Source organism: Centroberyx affinis, unplaced genomic scaffold (assembly GCF_046629955.1).
Source record: "Centroberyx affinis isolate AG114_WGS23_722 - 3 ecotype Tasmania unplaced genomic scaffold, CSIRO-AGI_Caff_v1 ptg000949l_1, whole genome shotgun sequence".
Classification (NCBI taxonomy): domain Eukaryota; kingdom Metazoa; phylum Chordata; class Actinopteri; order Beryciformes; family Berycidae; genus Centroberyx; species Centroberyx affinis.
This window is the reverse complement of record NW_027279523.1, coordinates 465,891-485,341: the sequence shown is the minus strand read 5'-3', so window position 1 is coordinate 485,341 and position 19,451 is coordinate 465,891. Positions and strand designations below refer to the sequence as shown.

The window sequence follows — 19,451 nt, the reverse complement described above, 5'->3', positions numbered from 1 at the left end:
TACACATTAAAAAATGACTACATTTCCAATAATTGTTGTTCATTGTTTCCCCTATTGTAGCTATTTTGTTGTTCTAGTCACTGCACCTTGTACACTGTGATGTCTGCCAGCGGAGAAGTACTTCTGTCATATGTCTACACCATGACCTACATTAATGTTACTATCTTGATGTCTGTTTCACACCTCTAATATAACAGCACTAGACACGATTTGTGGACAGACCCATATGAAAATTTCCCATGGTAGCCGGAAATGGTCTTGTGGTATTTTTATTGGACTTCGGCATCCCACCACAACCAATTTTTTTCTGTCATGTACCGCAGACCTTACCACACACTACGTGTTGTGGTAATGTGCCACAGGCGTTATAGTAACATACTGCAGACGTTACCACATACAAACCCCACAGTGTACCATATACTACACTACACAAGTCCCACAGGGATGCCAAACTCCCATGGCAGTGCCTAGAGACAACTGGGTGGTTTAGTGCCCTGCCTCTGGAACCACATGCCCTTGCTTACCTAGGCTCAAATCCTCTCATATATGTCTCCCTTCTAACCACTGCCTCAATAAAGGATAAAAATACAAAGGGTGAGTGGTCTGCCCACTCCACTTAAAAAAAAAAAAAATCCTGATAAATTGACCCAAAATACACAATAATATCTTAATTTCACCATGTCTTTTGTGTCATTCACCAAAAGTGAATACAATGAGAATGTATAAAATGATTACTCTCCTCAAATATAATATAAACACTTTTATAAACAGTTATGTAATTATTTTCAAAGTCACAGCTAATAACACAATTCCTCTCAGATAGGGGGTATGTGGGACAAAGTCCTGTGAAATGGGTCTAGTACGTATGTTCAGCTACTTCATTTCCCATAGTTCCCGCTCTGAATAGCCGCTGTGCTGGATGACAGCTATCCGGCGCCGAAAGACCGATAGACACTCAAACGAACAAGCCATGGCGGCCACGGGTGGAGGGAAAATTAGAAGCAGAAGATATCATATTGCCTCTAAACCTTACGCCAAAAGTAAACAGGTAAATCAAGTGGAAGTTTTTGCGTGAAAAGCTTGCGTCGAGGACATAATAGTGACTGTAATGCCATTATCTTTTAGCTCTTGTTATTGTTTTGTTGGAGACATTTTGTGGCCTGCTGTTAGCGCTCATGGCCTCCACGCGCTGCTAGCATGTCACGGAAATGCGAACTAGCAAGCTGGCTGCTAGCGTATTAGCCGACAGACGTATCTAAAGGGAAGACAAATGAGACGGACTTGACAGGTCAAAAGCATGATACCACGGGTCGTTTAGACTAATAAAACATCAGTTGTTTGAGCGCTTGTGCGATAATTTAAAATACAAGCAGTCATGATCAACGACAGCGCCGTTAGCAAGTTGTTAGCTCCTAGCTAAGTTAGCAAATAGCAAGGAAGTCAATTCTAAACGGTAGCTAGCTGATCCGAATGCTAGCTAGTAGGCTAGCATTAGCGAGCAGCGCATTGTTGTCTCTGGTTCTTAACTTTGGCTACACCACACCATGGTCGGTTGTGATAATGTGATGTTTGAGCTCTAGTTTCTCACTATCCACAGTTATAGGCACCTGTGTTATAAACAGACAAATATACATTTTCTGTAGATTTTTGAGACACGTTCGTTGTATAGTGAGTGCTAGCTAGCTAACATTTGCTAAATCTCTGCCAGCTGGATTGCGTAGGAAGCATTGGCTGATTTGGAGCCCACATGGTGGACTGAGAGGCTTTACCTACCCCTTGTACAGAAATTGGTGTTTGCTTTAAACCATTGTAAGACAATGAACGAATGTACTGATATTTATTAGATAATTGCTGTCCCCGTTAGGCAGTCGTTACAGATCAATTTGTATGCAGAATTAAATATTCAAGTTAGCTATAAATTATATGGTTGGTTTGTTTAAATATGGGAAACACAGCCCACTAGCACGCTCGCTAACTGATGTGTACGGAAGGGTAACTGGGCTAGTTACCTCAAAAATGGTGCCAAGGAGTTCCTTTGAGGACAGGCTGAAGTAAGAGAAAGGCGAGATGTGTTTGCTAGCTGACCTTTCGGACTAGCTAGATTATCATTTAGCTATATTGACATAGCTCAGCATTTGCATTATTAGTAGTTTTATTGTTAGTTGATAAATATGTTAATGACAATCGTTTAATTTGTCATACAAAAAAATCAGGCCTGTTGTGAGGTATGAATGCAAAATTCCTTGAAAAACGCCATATCCTACTTAATGAACAGCCAAAATATTCGCCAAAGGCCAAAAAGAATTTAGGTTATTAGAGGCAGGCCCTGTTCTTGATCAAATATTAGTAGTTACACATTGTATTGAAAATGATAAGTGTTGAAAATTAATAGAGGATAATGGGGCAGGAGTTAAAACAATGGTGCATCAATGCCAAAGTAAACAAAAATATAGTAACTGACAAACGTGAACTTGAACTTGTAGTGTTTTGTTTGTGTAAATGCAAATATCAGCTGCACATTCCTTTTGTTTTGGTGACCCCTCAAAAACTGTACTGCCCCTCTATTGGCAGCTAAGATATACTGCTGACCCAAATAAATATTGGCTAATATATGGTTCAACGTCAAAACGTCACCATAGCTACACCGTAGATGTCTGCAGTGTCTGTGTAGCCCACAGAGGCTCCTGGCATAGCTTATGTGCACCTCTCCAAAAATGTAGGGCAACGTACGACCGCAAGAACTGTGATGGTCCGCTTTGTATTTCCTCATACATTTTTCCGGTTGATTTCTGCTGATGGGGAAGACAACATGGAGCAGGTCAAAGAGAGATCTTCTCTGATGTAATTTTCTCCTTTTCAATAATGATAGACAAATTAGCTCTTCCTCATTTAACAAAGCCATTGCCAGTTCCAAATGGCTATGCACCACCATTGTTACTGTTCTGTTCCTGAGAAGGTAAACAATTACAGAATGCAACAAAGCACGACATTGCCTTCTAGTGTTTTTAGGTGGTCTACGCACCGAACTACCAACACAGATCTATAAATGCTCGCACCGCCAAAGACACTGCAAGCAAGCTACAGCGACACTTGAACATGAAGCTCTAGCCTAGCCTTTAGGTTACTAGTCCCGGTGGGAGAGAGATAAACAACTGAAATTACAACAGCTGATAAACCAGTAGGTGGGGGAATTCGAATATCTTAAATTTTATTCATCAAATCACATCCATAATAGTATTGAACTGTAGAGGAAATATAAAAAAAACTTAGCCTCACATGGGTAAACTGATTGAACTTAGCTGGTGAAAGTCTGAAGGATTAATCACCTCTGACCTTTGACCCATATTTATGAAGACTGGAGATGCCACTACATAATAGCGGTTGGCTGGTTTATTTTGTATGCATATGCTCTTTTAGCAAGTGAACTGTAGTGCGACAAGGTGAGCTGGGGCCCGTGGACCCCAGGCTGTGTCGCAGTAGTCTAAATATCTTCTTTTTCGTAGTTCCTCTCCATCTTAAATACAGTATCACAGATGAATGCGAACATTTCTATTTCAGTTTAGGGGAATGAGGACAGGAAGTCTCATGGAATTGAGATGCGACCGCTGTGTGAGTTGTAGGAGTGCTTGCCCATTTTATAGGAAATTATTAACACCGCTCTCGTTGGAGGGTATGGCTGGCCAGTGTTGACAGAGGATTTGAGGTCAGATTATTTAGCTGCTCCTATCTCCAGCCAATGAGTCTTGTTTAGTTGTCTGTCCTTAATTGCTATTTATTGTTTGGCCCATTTTCTAAGCACAAATCAGCTGAGAAAAACATTTTTACTTTGAACTTCACCGTCATTTTTCTGTATTGTATAATTTTCCTGTATAATTTCTGTATAACTTATAAGACACTTAGAAGTTGTTTCTGTTTTAGTGCCAAAAACTCTATAACATATTTTCTGTAGTTTGTAAAATACATTGGAATGGCTAGAATTTGGGATGCTGTTGGATCTCAAGAGCTGTCACATTCATGTCACTTGAGTTTACAGTAATGACAGCTTTTTGCCTTTCAAATGACTGGAGTGCTTGAATAGCTGGATACACTGGTCAGTGTACTGGCACTAGCGTATTAAATCAAAATCGCCCGGTGTTTGAACCCAACATGATTGCTTCCTGGGAGAACAATGACACATGCACGACAGTCTGCCTCAGGCCCTTTGGTCCCATGACCCTGTCCACAGGAGTAAAGCGGCCCCCTTAAATCCTTATAATCACAATAGCTTATGTAGCACTAAGTAAACCTGCACTGTGGTGGTTACATACTGGTCCTTGACTGGTTGAAATGGTGTGAATTAGCAAGTTCAGACAGGTTGAAGTGCAGGCTGGCCCCCTGGTGTATTTCACAGATAAGCACAAAGCAAGAGGCACACATGGCTCTTATCAGGCCGTGAAAGCTACCATCAGCTAGACGGTGTACGTATGAAGTGGTGCACTAGCTAGCCAGCCCTTTCTTCACCTGTTCCCCATCATCTGTAGTATCTCAGGAACATAGCACAGCGATGTCTTGCCTTGATGTGGTCTGAAGATGTTCAAGTATAGTTACGTTATCAGTCTGGAACCAAAGAGAATGTGATTGATTTAAAACCTGAAGCATCCCCCTTGTGTCTAGCCTATTCTAACTCCCAGACCTACATCCAAATTCAGAGATAATGGGTAAATTTCAGTTAGCCAATTAAGACCTGGAAAGCTCCCTAAACGCGGAAGACGGTTTTCTTCGTTGTTTTTCTTCATTGTTACCACACTTTATAGGCATTAAGAGAGAGATGCGTTCTAAAGATGTAAATGATTGAAAACGCTGTTACTCATATTTCCAGTTCCACAAAAAGAAATTTATACAGAGTGTCGGACACAAGGCTCATCTCCATTGATTGGAATTCAGCCAATATTAGACCTCAGTGCAGTGCAGGCCAGTGCCACTTGCTCACTGCTTCATAGAAGCATGCACTGCCTGCCTGACCCAGTTTCTGCCCTGGTGTGCTTGAGTGGGGCTGTGTACTGGGGAGCAGGAATGGCTTCTCATTGTAAATAGGGCTATGCAGCTGATCAAAAAAAACAAATGCGATATTGATTTCTGTTTTTTCCAAATCACAAGACTGCAACATTTTATGTAAAGGGGAAAGGCCTTCTAAACAATATAGGCCACTATGAAGCAGGGCTGTACGTTAACTTTTTTTTGACATAGCACTGGTGCTATAGAGGTTGATAGTTTTGTAGCACAGGCCACAAAATTGTAGCACGCTTATAAAACGTCTATTACCATCTCTAAAAACAACCACAAGTAGTGCAGTTCATCACTTAAACAGGTATGTGACTGGCAAAGGACATTAATGTTGCATACAGGGCACACAAAATCCAAACCTTAACAAGAAATGTTTTCAGACAAACATTTTCTTTATTTGCCCATAATGGTAAATTGCAGGGACATAACAAGTGTATACAAAACATCAATAGATTACGCTTCAAATTAGGGGTGTGAATCTTTGGGAATCTCACGATTTGATTTGATTCCGATTCTTGGGTGTCCGAATCGATTCAGAATCGATTCTCGATTTAAAACGATTCTCGATTGAATGAATAGAAAAGGGGGCACTATTTTCAGTCTCTGTGCCAAACCATTAACTGGTGTCCTTAGTCCACTGAAATACAATATGAACTGGCAATTAAGGTAAATAGTCCGCAGCCTTTTTATTTTAAAAAGTTAACTGCATTAATTAATGAATAAATTAATTTGAAAGCATCTTACAGTCTCCTGCCTGTATGAGATTAACAAAATGAGGGGGAGGCGGAGTGCTCCGCTGTGTTGTTATTAACGTTATGTCTCCAGCAGTGGAGAGCAGCCTCTCTGCTGCACCGTTAGCTCCGGGGAAAGCCATCGTTGTCCAAGACGCTGAGTGGGCGCAGGATTTTTCAGGTGAAACAGACTGAGCACCGAGTTATCTTCTTCACCTCAGAGTTGGTATAAGTTGTTTAATGCTGCAGTGTGTGTTGGTCAGCCGGTCTCGTTTGTTACTGCTGATCGCTGCTCCGCTCTGCTTACGTTAGTCTCTGAGTGCCGGCGTAGAAAGTTCATAATATACTTCACGTTCGTCTTGCAAAGGTAATTATTTATTCATTAAATCAAAACATATTTGCAACAGCTTGCCTTTTTTGAAGATGAGCTACAATATAACTGTAGCGTGTGCACGCTGTAGACTGTCCGGGTGCTGCACTGCCCTCGGAGGAAACGTAGAGGCAACCGCATAGGAATTATGGGATTGTAACCTAGGAATTGTGGGAATTGGTGTTGGATGTATGGACTCTACGCAGCCAGGGACATGATTTTTAATCGCATGATGGACTACAACTACCAAGTAGAATAGTGATGTGGCATCGATTCACCTCACATACAAACAAGTACACAAACCCTCACTTCACACAAACAAGCGGCTCCACAAACACGCAAAACTGTATTGCACGGGTGCTACTGCGGTAAATTCATTCATAGCACAGACCGATTTTTTTGTAGCACCTGCGACATATATGTCACACTGTACAGCCCTAAGTGGCCTATATTGCAGTATTTATTTACAAACCAAGCATGTCTTAAGTTTTCTTCAGCATCGTATTTGTTCCCCTAGATTATTTTTGGTACTTTGTCAAGTGCTGAAAAAGAAATGAGCCAGATTCAGCAAAACTATTAGTGATTTGTTGTAGTGAATCATGTGTAGAGAATCACATTGAATGCTGATTATCAGGTGAAAATTATGGTGGAGAACCTGAAAATAATACCTGACTATTAATTGGTTCTCTCCACTGTCTGTCTCTGTGTTTCTCTCGGCTCTCTCATTTCATCCTTCTCTTCCTTGCCTCCTCTCTCTTTTCTCACATTTTATCAGCAGCAGCCAGGCCTGATCAGTCGGGTGACAGACACAGTAAAGAGCATCGTTCCTTCCTGGCTGCAGAAATACTTCAAGAATGGGGAGGCTGCTGAAGGGGGAGGGGTTGTGCAGGGGACAGAGCAGAACAGCCAGCCCCCACCTAACGGCAGCGAGGAGGGACCTCCTCCCCTTGACGGACGGGACTCCCCGGAGCCCAGCACCAGTAACACAGGTGAGGGATCCAGTCAGTCCCTTGAGCTATCACAGATATAAGCCAGGGAAATGTATATCCCTTGTGTATTTGGTCGTGCTATCCACCTGCCCACCATGCCCACCTCTGGTTTCTCTCCCTCACAGAGCCCTCGACTAGCCGGGCGTCCCTCAACTTCCAGGAGCATGTGCTGTCTCGACCCCCCCTGAACCGCTCCCACCTCCACTTCCCCCCGCTGGATGCCTCCTCCCCGGTCCTGGGGGCCTCCAGCAGCCTCTTCTCACAGCCCTCCACCTCCTCGGCCCCTGGGCCCTTTTCCACGGGCTTCTCCTTGGTCAAGGAGATCAAGGACAACCTCTCGCAGCACGAAGACGACAACATCTCCACCACTAGCGGCTTCTCCTCCCGTGCCTCTGACAAAGGTACAGAGAGAAAGTGTATTTGTACAAAAGGTTTTGTCTCTGCATGTGAAGGCTTGTGTGTCTTTAAAGGCTAGTTTGGTGTGTTTGAATAGACTTTTAACATATCATGCCACCACTTTTTGAATGATCCACATCTCAAACAGTCTCAACATGACCAATGGCGAGTTTATAAATTATGAGGAAATGTTATCAACTGGGTGTTAGGCTAATTATACGGTAGTGTAGGTGACTGTATTTCTGTTAAGTGAGAGCAGGTGTAGAGGGGGTTGGTTCCGGTACGCCAGAATTTGATGTTGAACGTGTTGTTGAAAGTGTTGTGAGCCTAATTCATATTCATGTGATGGGAGGTGCCCACTTTATAAGCCCAGTGATGTACCTGCTCCCACCCTTTTTCCTCTAACGTTCAAGCTAGATTTCTGCTCTCTCAAAATGCCCAGACCGTATCCTCTGTGGCTGTGTTGGTTTCACAAAACTACATGTTTCTCTGCAGATGTCCCCACCTCTAAAACAGCATTGATCCCCCAGCTGTGGTCCCCAGAGACAGACAGAACCAGTTCTGGGCCCCAGCCTGCACAGTCCAGTCTGAAAAAGCCTGCTTTCAACCTGTCTGTCTTTGGAACCTCCTCCAATGTGAGTGTTTCATTTTCTGCCAGTCAAATAGTGAGTCTCGTCAGTGAGTAAAGGATTGCTTGTTTACAGAGAACACATTTGAGCCACAAACAAAGCTTTGCATTTATATAGATATTAATGTTTTATAATGAATGACTACAGCAGCTTAGATTTTCCCTGTTCTATTTTGGATGTTATGCGGTACTCCAACCAGCAGGGCGGCAGTCATGAGTGCTGAAGAAGTCAAGTGAAAGCAACAACCATTCTTCACGAGATGCACTAAAGTAACGTTGCTGCTTCAAAATGAGGTGCAAGCGAGACAAAAATGTCAGCTAACTTTTTGCCAAAGTTAAATAGCAGACTCATTTGGTGAATAATGTTCTTACTCCAAGAGGAAATGATTGTTATCAGCTAAGTGGTAGGCAAGTCAGGTGTGTTTGCTGAATACCTGCACAGAGAAAGAGAGAGACACTGGTGAGTGCGCAGGCTCAGGTCTGAATTATTAACCTGTAATTTCTATGCAGTGTTCCGACACTAAATGTGAACAACCAAATATTTATCCAACACTAAATATGAACAACCAAATATTTATCCAAACATGGTATTTTCCAATATCCTAATTTTGTGAAATGCTTAAGGGTATGCAGACTTACTGCCTGCTGCAATTCTGCTTCACTGTTGAAGTTTCAATGGAGGAAAAGTCTTTTAAACCACTTAAAATTCACTTTCTAGCATAATCATACAGTTAAATTAATTGCATACAGTCAAACTTAATATATTGTTTTATGTGTTTATTTGAATTATTATTTTTGTTATATTTTGTCAACCACTTGTTAACTATAATAGCCTGAATATGATCAAGGGAGTCGGGTCAATTGATTGTGTGCGCTGGCCCACACAAGTACCACTGAAGCCCTTTTCTGAGCCAGGAAAAACCCTGCTTGAGGGAGCAAATGTGTGTCACAGGGTTTGATCTAGGCTGCCAGTGACCCACTTAAATATAAAATGTCCCTCTGGAATTCGGTCAGTGCGCCCAATTGACCCTCTGCAAAGTCACGGGCAACAGAAACTTCAATACAGCTTGCACTGAGCATTGCTTTTTAGGTCTAGACAAAATGTTGGGACATCGAGCACCAACGTAAAATACTTTTATGATTTAAATGCAGCCCTAGAGAAATCTCTTTTAGTCTCACTCTGCTCGCAGCCAGTCACTACCAGAGCTGGTTGCATTCAGCTTTATGTATTTGCTAGTTTGCTCATGAGATTGAACTTTTTTTTTCTTTGTCTCATTTCTTATATTACAAAAAGCTGTTGTGCAAAAACATGCAAAACCCTAATTAGTTTGTGTTTGAGAAAACCATTGATTATCATTTTGATGTAGTGTACAAAGGCTGTGTTTAAGTTTCCAGTTTACCGCTCTCTCCTCCAGTCGACATTGAACAGCACAGTGCTGAACTCCAGCCAGCTGGGGGATTCACCCTTCTACCCTGGGAAGACCACATATGGCGGGGCAGCTGCGGTCAGGAGCTCTCGCACTCGCCCCGGCACACCTTACCAGGTCAGGCCCCAACTACCTCCATGTGCTGCTCGCTTAACACACTAACTTAGTAGAAAAGCCAAAAGGCAACTCTTCTGTAAGTCCTTGATGAGAGCCATGCAGGGTCTGGAAATGAACACCTGCTAAGCATCAGTTATAGTGAATTTTGTTGCGCTTCATGATGAATTATAAACTTGATCCATTATTAAGTGTGTGTCAAACTTTTAAGTTAACTCACAGCACCTGATTCCATACACAAAATAGCATTGAAGAAGGGTAGAGTGACATACTTCTATGAAAAACGTATATTAATTATTTTGGCCAGTAAAAATTATTCATGGCAGGTAATTTGGGTATTTTTTTGGCGGGTGAGCCAAGAAGTTAATGTCAGACAGTGGTGCTGTAGGATAAAAGTCAATGTGAAGTATATATTGATTTGGTTATTTGAGAGACCGATTAAATGACTGTCTGATCGATCTGTAGGCCCCAGTGAGGAGGCAGATCAAGGCCAAGCCTGCTGGTGCCCAGCCCTGTGGGGTGACCAGCGCCACAGCCAGACGCATCCTGCAGTCCCTGGAGCGCATGTCAAGTCCTCTGGCTGTGAGTGTATACACGCACACAGACACACACACACACATACAGGAGGTATACACAGCCATCTCTTCTACTCCAACTTGGATTCATTATGCAATAAGTGTGATGGGAAAGTTACCGTTTTTATGTTGCCAATTGAAAAGGTAATGTAAATTTTGTGTCACGTTGTCATGGTCACAGTATTCAATTTTGGTAAATGATTTTTCTCTAAAATAGCTGTGTTTTGATCAGGTCTTTGTTTTCTCAACAGGATGCCAAGAGGATCCCAGCTGCAGCCTCCCCCCTGTCAGCAGTAAGTGTTTTGGATGTCGTTGTCGCAAAATAATCATTAGAACCTGATTTGTTTGCAATCACACACTTTTTGTACAATACACAACATGGATGTGATCATGCACACACAAAAGGAGGGGGGGGGGGGGGGGGGGTGTTAGTAGTGACTGACAAGTGTGTCCAAAAAAACTAACCCTAACCCAATTAAAACATTGTCTTATTCATTTTCTCATTTTTCTCCTTGCAGTCAATGGATGGCACAAATCTAGATCTTTCACATTTCCAGAGCAAAAAGAAACGGGTAAATATTGATTTTTAAATCCTTGTGATAATATTCCTTCATGCCCAGTTCATTAGAAAGTTGTATTTGTCTCTAGCTGTCCACACTAAGCCACATGTTAGTTTGTTTTTATGGTATGTTTGGGTCATATGTCACCGCATGACGTGTGTGTGCACATCAACCAATTCGTTCACCGCTGTGCTGCGCGGATATTTCAGCAGGCTTCAGTGATGTGAACAGGGACATCATTGTACAAACCCAGCAGCACTTGCTTTGGTTTGTCTTCCTGTCGCTTCCTGTCCTACCGCCTGTTGGCCTCTTTTATACTAGTCAACAGGATTCTCCTCGGCTGGGACACAGCTGTTCACCACTGTGCGCATGCACACACGCTTATTTGGAGAAGTGTGCCAGACTGCATGATTGTATTAGCAAGCGAAAGTGTGTGTGTGTGTGTGTGTGTGTGTGTGTGTGTGTGAGAGTGAGAGAGAGAGAGGTGTGTTGTCCAGTGTAGTCCATTGTTAAACTGTGCCAGGACTGGACTAGTCCTCAGTAATAACTGTCAGGCATTCCCAGCTGTGACAGCTGCTTTGTAAAACCCAACAATGGTCTATTGACCCACACAGGCAAGACTGGCCTAAACCTAACTTGGTCTTTCATGTCTGATATTAGTTTTGTTGGTTTTGGGTCTTGTGCACTTGGCAGGATCCAAAATTGATAAACCAATAAGGGTTACCACCACTCTGTTCGGTCAGTTTTTTCACGCTGATGATGGCTTCTAGCCGAAACGCGTTCGTTTTTTGCCCATAATAAATAAGAAGATTATTGTTCTGTGAGTGCCGTTGTTCTGTTTGTTTTGATCCTTGCCACAACCGTGCACCCGATACATTGTTTAAGATTTGGAGCTGTGCGCGCTGCTGCTTTTTACGGTCAGTTTTTGAGGCCATAATATTTGAATGCCATGGTTCTGTCGGTTAAGTTTAAGCTGATGATTCACATATTGCCTCCCTCTCTTATCTTCAGCTGGATTCCCCCCTCCCGCCAGTGCAGAGGCTGGTGATTCCTGCAGCAGCTTCAGTGTCAGGAAATCGCTCTGTGTCCTTCAGGCCGTCTCTGACCCCCGGTGGAGTGGGCCGAACCTTGGACAGGACCCCAAGAGACACGGTCAGAGCCACTGACTTCACACAGCCACATGGTTCTTCTGTATTAAATGCAATAAAAGGGTTCCTAGCATAATATTTGATGCTCCATTTCTTTTTCTCCCTTAGCCCACAAGACAATCACCACAAATACCTGAAGCAGCCCCAGGTCCATCTCAAAGGTACTGATGCATCATTATTTAGGAGGCTTTGGATGCTAGGCTGGTCTCCATACATTGTGAGTCTAAATTTACTTGACTCAGTTTAACTCTGTTTCTTTCCCCCTCTCTCAGCACAACTAGTTCTTGTGGCCCAGCTTACCCTCTGTCCAGCACGCCTGCAGCCAGCAGCTCAAGCTCCGGAGGGGGCAAGATGAAGAGGGAGAGGACCAGTACACGGCCGTCTTCCAAACGCCCTGAAGACGATGAGGTGAATACTGTAACGATATCCAGAAATGCCATAAACATTTAATGTTTGCATTTTTCTTTTGGCAGTGTGTTGTGCCTTGAAATTGAGCTCACTGTGGTATACATGCTTGTTCTGACATCAGGTGGCTGAGGTGCCAGACCTGCCAGCCATCTCGCTTCCCATCAGCACCTTCAGCCTGCCCACCTTCAGCTTCTCCTCCCCACCCCCCACCGCCTTCATCGCCGTCAACCCCACCCCCAGCATGACGCCTGTGACCCCTGCCAAGGAAACTGTCACAGATAAGGTCTGACTTTAAACTTTCTCGTGTTATTGGGTCACACCCACATCTAAAGCTTAACAGCTGTGTGTGTGAATGGTCTAATGAGCGCACTCACCTAATGGTATGTTTCTTTCAGGAGCCTCCCGCAGCCTCTACACCCCCCTGTGAACCTTTTACCTTTTCCTCCCCCATTGTCAAAGCAACTGCTGCTAGCCCACCTACCTTTTCCCCTTCTGTAAGTATATACAGTTTCTTAAAGAGTAGTAATTTTCAAGATTTTAATTATTTACATCAGTAAAGTTGATACTAATAGTCGTTTTCTTTTCCTCCTCCTAGGCTGGATTTACTTTTAGTGCACCTGTAGCAAAAATGGGTCCCTCTATGTCAAATGGGAAGCTAGCTACTCCCATAGTGGCAGAAGGTAAGAAAGAGTGGTGTCAGAGTTGACCTGGTGTTGTTTTCTTGCCTTTATGCAGAAAATTGGAACTCTAATAATGATTTGATCCTCCTGTTGTTTTCTACAGTGAAGTCAACTACAAGCAATAGCACAGAAGATTTTGAAGGACCCTTCAAACCAGCCAAGGCCCTGAAGCAGGGCAGTGTGCTGGACCTCCTCAAAGCACCTGGTTAGAATCAATTAAACATTATCTGCAGTATTTTTTGTTTGTATCTTTGCAAGACGGAATCTGGATGTTCTAATGTTTTTTACCCTTCACCTTTTCCCTCTCTCTAGGCTTTGCCTCTCCTGTTGCTCGGAGTTCCCCAGGTCCTGACACGGCTCCCCAGCAGACCTCCACAGAATCCACAGCCCTTTCCTCCACCTCTAGCACCTCCTCCTCCCTCTCCTCTTCTTCCACAGGGTTTGGCGACTTGTTCAAACCCCCGGCAGGCTCGTGGAATTGTGACACCTGCTTAGTTCAGAACAAACCATCGGACTCCAAGTGCGTTGCCTGCATGACTCCACAACCCAATTCCTCCTCATCCAAATCTTTGGACAGTAAGCCAACATCTGCCACCTCGGCTGGGCTAGAGAACAGCAGCACTACCACAACTACAACCACCACAGGTTTTGGCGCAAGGTTTGCCAAACCCGCGGGAACCTGGGAGTGCGATACGTGTCTTGTTCAGAACAAACCTGACGCAGTTAAGTGCGTGGCCTGTGATACAGCCAAGCCAGGCATGGGGGTTAAGCCCTCACTGACTCTTCCTTCTGCCTTCTCAGCCGTTAAGACTGTATCTACCCCGACAGCCCCCGTTTCTACAGGGTTCGTTGGATTTGGAGACAAGTTCAAGAAGCCAGAGGGTGCATGGGAATGTGATACATGTATGGTGGAGAACAAGGCGCAGGAAACAAAGTGTGTGGCCTGCATGAGCGCTAAACCAGGTAATGGGGAGAGAGCAAATGTTGGTGTTCATTGCTCACCAAAACACAAGATCTTGGTCTCTGTATTTACAATTCCTCCTTTTTCATGAAAGTAGAATCACATTAGCTGTCATTAAATAATTGGGATGTTGAGAGATGGTTTGTTGATTTGTGTGTCTTCCTTTCCTCACTTAACAGGAGCGTCAGCGGGAGCGTCCTCAACATTAGCCTCAGCGTCAGCCAGCAGCGCCCCTCTGTTGGGATTCGGGGACAAGTTTAAGAAGCCAGAGGGCGCTTGGGATTGTGATGTCTGCTGTGTACAGAACAAGGCCGCCGACGTACAGTGTGTTGCCTGCCAGACACCCAAACCCGGAGCTAAAGTGGAGTCCAAAGGTAAATATACTTCCCCGCTGTGGAAGCAGAGGTTTTGCCAACACATGTTGATGGTTAATGACAGCACTGACCGATCTAAAATTGATTGCTGGTGCCCAAATCCTATTCAGTGTGTGGGGGGCAAAATATGTCCTGATGCATATTTTATTAAGTTGTTAACTAATTTTCTTCACGTTTGGTGTAAGAAAATAATGTTTAGCTATTTAAAGATGCCACCTAGTTGAAAATCATATTGCCCAACTATTATTTTCATGCATCATGTTGAACCGTCAAAAAATCAGTACCAAATCCAGTGAAGTAATTAAGGTCTGGAGAAAGTAGAAAATTTTGAACTGAATAAAATTTGTAATAAGCTTGATCTGTATATTTCACCTTTTGGAATTATTGTAATCCTTTTGTTTTTCTTGTTCAGCTTTTGGTTCATCCACTTTTGGCACCTCCGGCTCCTCTGCATTTGGCACTTCTACCTCTGGTTCAGGAGGTTTCAAGTTTGGCTCATCATCAGACTGTACCTCTGGATCTGGGGGGTTCAAGTTTGGGGGTTCCCTTTCAGAGACCTCCTCATCATCGTCTGGTGGATTCAAATTTGGAGGGTCATTTGGAAGCGCCTCATCAGAAACCACTTCTAAAGACACTACTGAACCGTCAGGGTTCAAATTCGGCGGCTCTACTGAGGGCTTTAAATTTGGGTCTGCCTCCACCCAGGCAACAGCCAGTGATGACAAAAAGTCAGACCAACCTGCCGCAGGTTCTGGGTTTCAATTTGGAGCCAGTAGTGGGATAGCGTTTGGAACCGGAACGTCTAGCACAGAGAGTAAGTCCTCCAAGGACGGCTTCTCCTTTGGACTGTCAAAACCCGATGAGACAATAACAGCAGCACCCACTATCACCTCATCCTCTGTGACTTTTACTCTCCCTACTTCCTCGCAAGAAAAGAGTGACATTGCAGCGTCATCAACTGACACCACATCAACAAACACCACCACCACTGGATCTGTATTTGGGAGGCTGGGTGAGCCCAGTCTGACTACCAACACACCACTAGGGGGCTCTACTTTTGGATCCTTATCGGCAGAAAAGGAGCCTGCTGCTCCCGCGTTTACCTTTGGGAAGCCAGAGGAAAAGAAGGAAGCTGCTGCCTCTGCTCCCTCTGGCTTCCTGTTTGGTGCTGCTACTAAAGAGCCGGAGGTCACACAGGCACCTGCCACTTTAGGGGGTTTCTCCTTCAGCAAACCCGACGCTCCCAAAGAGCAGCCGGCACCCACATTCACCTTCGGCAAGCCAGCAGACAAGAGCGAAAACCCCGCTCCAGAGTGTCCTAAACCCTCCTTCGGCTTTGGACAAAGTGCTGCAGGTGAGAGAAAGTTAACATACTGATTATTCTAGTCATAGATGTAGCATTTCATTTGTCAATACTATGGTTTTGTTGACATGATCTGTTATTCTTTGTTGATTCATTCTGCCATTATTTCCCCTAGGGGATCAATAGAGTGCATCTTATTTAATATTGTTGCTTTGTTTGTTTGTTTTATTAATTCACAAAATATTTCAAGTTTCAGCAAAACAACTTTTCTACTGCAGTATTAGTTCACACCATAATTGACACTGTCTTTTCCCTCCCACAGATCCTGCTACTGCTCCAAAACCAGCATTTTCCTTCATGACGAGCAATGCCACCACCACCTCCTCATCCTCCACCGTCACCCCAGCCCCCAGTCTGTTTGGCAACACCAGCAGCTCCACCCAGGCTCCTGCTCCTGCTGCAGCCCCCAGCGCCTTCATCTTTGGTCAGGCCGCCTCTTCCTCAGGTGACGCTCCCCCAACCAAGACCTTCTTTGGCCAGAGCCAGGACAGCCAGCCGCCTGCCCCATCAGCCACCTCCCTGAACTCCGCCCCGGCCCCACCTGCGGCTCAGCCCTTCCTCTTTGGGGCTGCTGCCAGCGCTGCTCCTGCTGCTGCTCCCTCCTTTGCTTTTGGAGCAGCAGCGCCCTCTGCTGCCTCATCTTCAGGTCTGTATCTCCTTTGGTAGCCTATAATGCTTGTTTTTGTCCTGAAAATTTTACATGAAATTTGTTCCTTTTATAGAATATGCTTAATTAGTTGTATGGTTGTCATAGGTGCGTGAGCATGTTGTCTGTTTCATAATAGCTTATAGTGGGCTTGAGCGATAACTGTGAAACTTGGTTGACATGTTGGGACCTATTTAGACATGCAAAAAATTTCATGCAAACTCAAAGGAAGGTTTAATGTCGTCATACTTTAATGTCGTCATGTCGTCATACTTCTCCTACACTGTCCACTTGGGAACTTAATTGATGGCCACCACTCTAAGTTACAACTGTCTCAATCTCATTGAATGGATGTCCCTATCACAATTAAGCAAATGACAGCAAGTGTAATCTTTGAACATTTCCATATAGCTCTTGACAGTTTTGAATCATGAGCATTGCCCCAATGGTTTAAACCCTGGTATTGACACTTGTGGCTATATTGTAAAAGGGCTTGCCTTTTTGTTAATGACATTTGAAATTCTTAAATGTTGAATTGTATTACCTGTACATGTGTTGTTATTGCCCAACCTTTACTAATTTTTCTTTGTTTTTCTCCAGCCCCGTCTGCTGCGCCCTCCCCGTTTGTCTTCAGCTCAGCCCCCTCTGGTGGTTTCGGGGCCAACCAGACCCCCTCCTTTGGCTCAGCTTTTGGATCCCCAGCCCCTTCCCCTTTCACGGCCACAGCCTCCCAGCCCCCGGCCTTTGGGGCCAAGCCCAACGCGGCCCCGGGCTTTGGACAGCAGACCAACTCCACACCTGTGTTTGGAGCAGCCACTAACTCCGCACCAGGTGGGTGACTGCAGTGGCATCATCAGTTTTACTTGCAGGTTATCTGCAGTACCATGTGCTCATGGTCCACACAATGTGAAGAAATCTTTAGCATGAATTGATGAAATGAAAGTCAACTGAATGTGTGACTTTGTTATCAGGTGGAGGCTTTCAGTTTGGAGGAGCCAGTGCTTTCGGAACCTCGACCAACAACTCGGGTGTGTTTGCTTTTGGAGCGGGATCAGCGGCATCTCCTGCCCCCTCTGCCACCCCCTCCATCGCACCTCAACCAGCTGCACCCGGAGGTGGATTCAACTTCACACAGCCCGCTGCATTCAATATTGGGTATGTTGGAACTTTTCAATGTAAATGCACGCTAGTATGCTGTGAATCATATCTGCGCACCCTGAAATAGATTTGTCCAAAGTCTTCAGGCTGACTTGACAGCTGTTGTTGATGATGGTGTTTGTGACAATAATGGAAATGTCATTTACTCTTCCAGGTCAGTTAAATCCAACTTTGTAGCCTCCCCTGCCGGACAGCAAACGATTGCTGGGCGCAAGATCAAGACGGCCGTGCGGCGCAGAAAGTAGAGCCCTGGGGACTCGACCAGAAACTAGACTTGACTTTGACTTGACTGTATCCCTCCCGGAGGCTGAATAATGTCCTGGAGGGCCTCGACTGGACAAACACTGAACTTAGCATGTGAAGAAGGGCCGAGGCTGGGACCGCTTCATCCTAGGGCTGGATAGATGGGCGGAGTTTAACTGACGGCTGGGCTGGTGTCTTAGGAGGTTTTCACATGTAGACCAGAGCAGTTAGTATGTGAGACCCTCCCACGGGACATGTTATAAAAAAAAAACTTAACTTACAACAATGACATTGACTAAAAAAACAATCAAGCAAGGAACCTCTGCTCGACATGAAAAACAAGACGGTCATATATCTATATTTTCAACACCTGCAAATGTCTGCTAGACTTTAGGCATGACTTTTTGTAATAAAATTACAAAGGCAAAAACTGCAAAGTTGCGAGTGTACACAAAATCCTATTGTTAATTAGTATGGGTGATCAGGTTATGAGCTGTGATATGCAGAGAGGTAGTGAGAGCTGTGGGGCAAATCTCCAATGGTAATCCTGTAAACTATTTAGACTGCTACTCTTACATAACAGATAGTGATCAAGGTGCCATTGGAGATGTAGCCATGGTGTTAGTGCTGTGTGTGCTGTATGTACAGGGATAAGCGTGTTTCTGTGTGATGAATGCAGCGTGCTTGTTTTTTTCCCCTCTATGTACAGACTTGAGGTGTGTTTGGTTTCTTTGTACATGCTGAGGTTGCGTGTCGGTGTGTGTATGACAACTGAACGATCGAGTATCGCCTGGGCAGCGAGGGCCGCCGTAGGCGAGAAGCAAATGAATGTGTTTAAAACAAAACAAGGAGAGGAAGTAAGGAGGGTGGGGGTGGGAGAGGGGAACCGTACCCATGCACTGTGGAGGATGGACGGGGCTGGAGGCTGAAGCCCCGGTCCTACTCCTTAGGACTTTGTAAATGTGTAGTTCCAAACTCTGTTCCATGTTCAATTCTTTGACCTCTCTGGTTTGCTCCACTACTCTGCTTTTTGTGCCCTCTTTCTCTCTCTCTCTTTCTCTCTCTCGTTCCTTCCCTCCTCTTGATTCGTTATACTCTCCCTTTACCTCTCTCTGCCTCTCCGTCTTTATCTCTCTCTTAATTGGCCTTTGAATATTATTATAAAAACCTGTAAATAGTGATATTTTTTTTTTTAATCTGTGAAGTTGAATTTTTGTGTGTTACCAACTCCGCATTCAGCATTTTTGTCTTTAGAATTTATTATGTAAATCCCTATATTCAAAGTTGCCCAAATCCATTTAAAAGGAACTTAAATGCAAATTGGGGAGCCTTTGATGACTAAAGGTATATTGGCTTTTCTGATCCACTTTTGTTTGGACCAAAACCAGTATTGTACAAAGTATTAAGTATATATTTTTCTATTGCGTGTTTAAATGGACTAGGGTGACTTTGGATAATAAGGAAGTCAATTTAATTTTAAAGCCATGATTATTACTGGATGAGTGATAAAATAAAACCATGGGTAATTACCATCAATAAAACTATAAAATGAATGAATGTTTCTTTGTCTCCTTGATTTTATACCACAGGTATATATTTTATTATATTTTATTATATTTTATACCACAGGTGGACTG

At 44.0% G+C, this 19,451-nt stretch overlaps 1 protein-coding gene across 1 annotated transcript; it reads left to right on the top strand.

The window, feature by feature from the left end:
- The first annotated feature begins 954 nt into the window (after positions 1-954).
- nup153 (nucleoporin 153) lies at positions 955-19,350 on the top strand. The gene is made up of 22 exons (XM_071521999.1): positions 955-1,048; positions 6,920-7,133; positions 7,259-7,534; positions 8,025-8,164; positions 9,573-9,701; positions 10,164-10,280; positions 10,525-10,566; positions 10,792-10,845; positions 11,845-11,985; positions 12,090-12,142; positions 12,254-12,389; positions 12,511-12,672; positions 12,785-12,883; positions 12,985-13,069; positions 13,173-13,274; positions 13,382-14,032; positions 14,210-14,404; positions 14,817-15,758; positions 16,030-16,413; positions 17,014-17,244; positions 17,385-17,568; positions 17,726-19,350. Exons 1-22 carry the CDS (start codon positions 971-973, stop codon positions 17,814-17,816), a joined length of 4,506 nt encoding a protein of 1,501 aa, XP_071378100.1. The 5' UTR covers positions 955-970; the 3' UTR covers positions 17,817-19,350.
- The last annotated feature ends 101 nt before the right edge of the window (positions 19,351-19,451 follow it).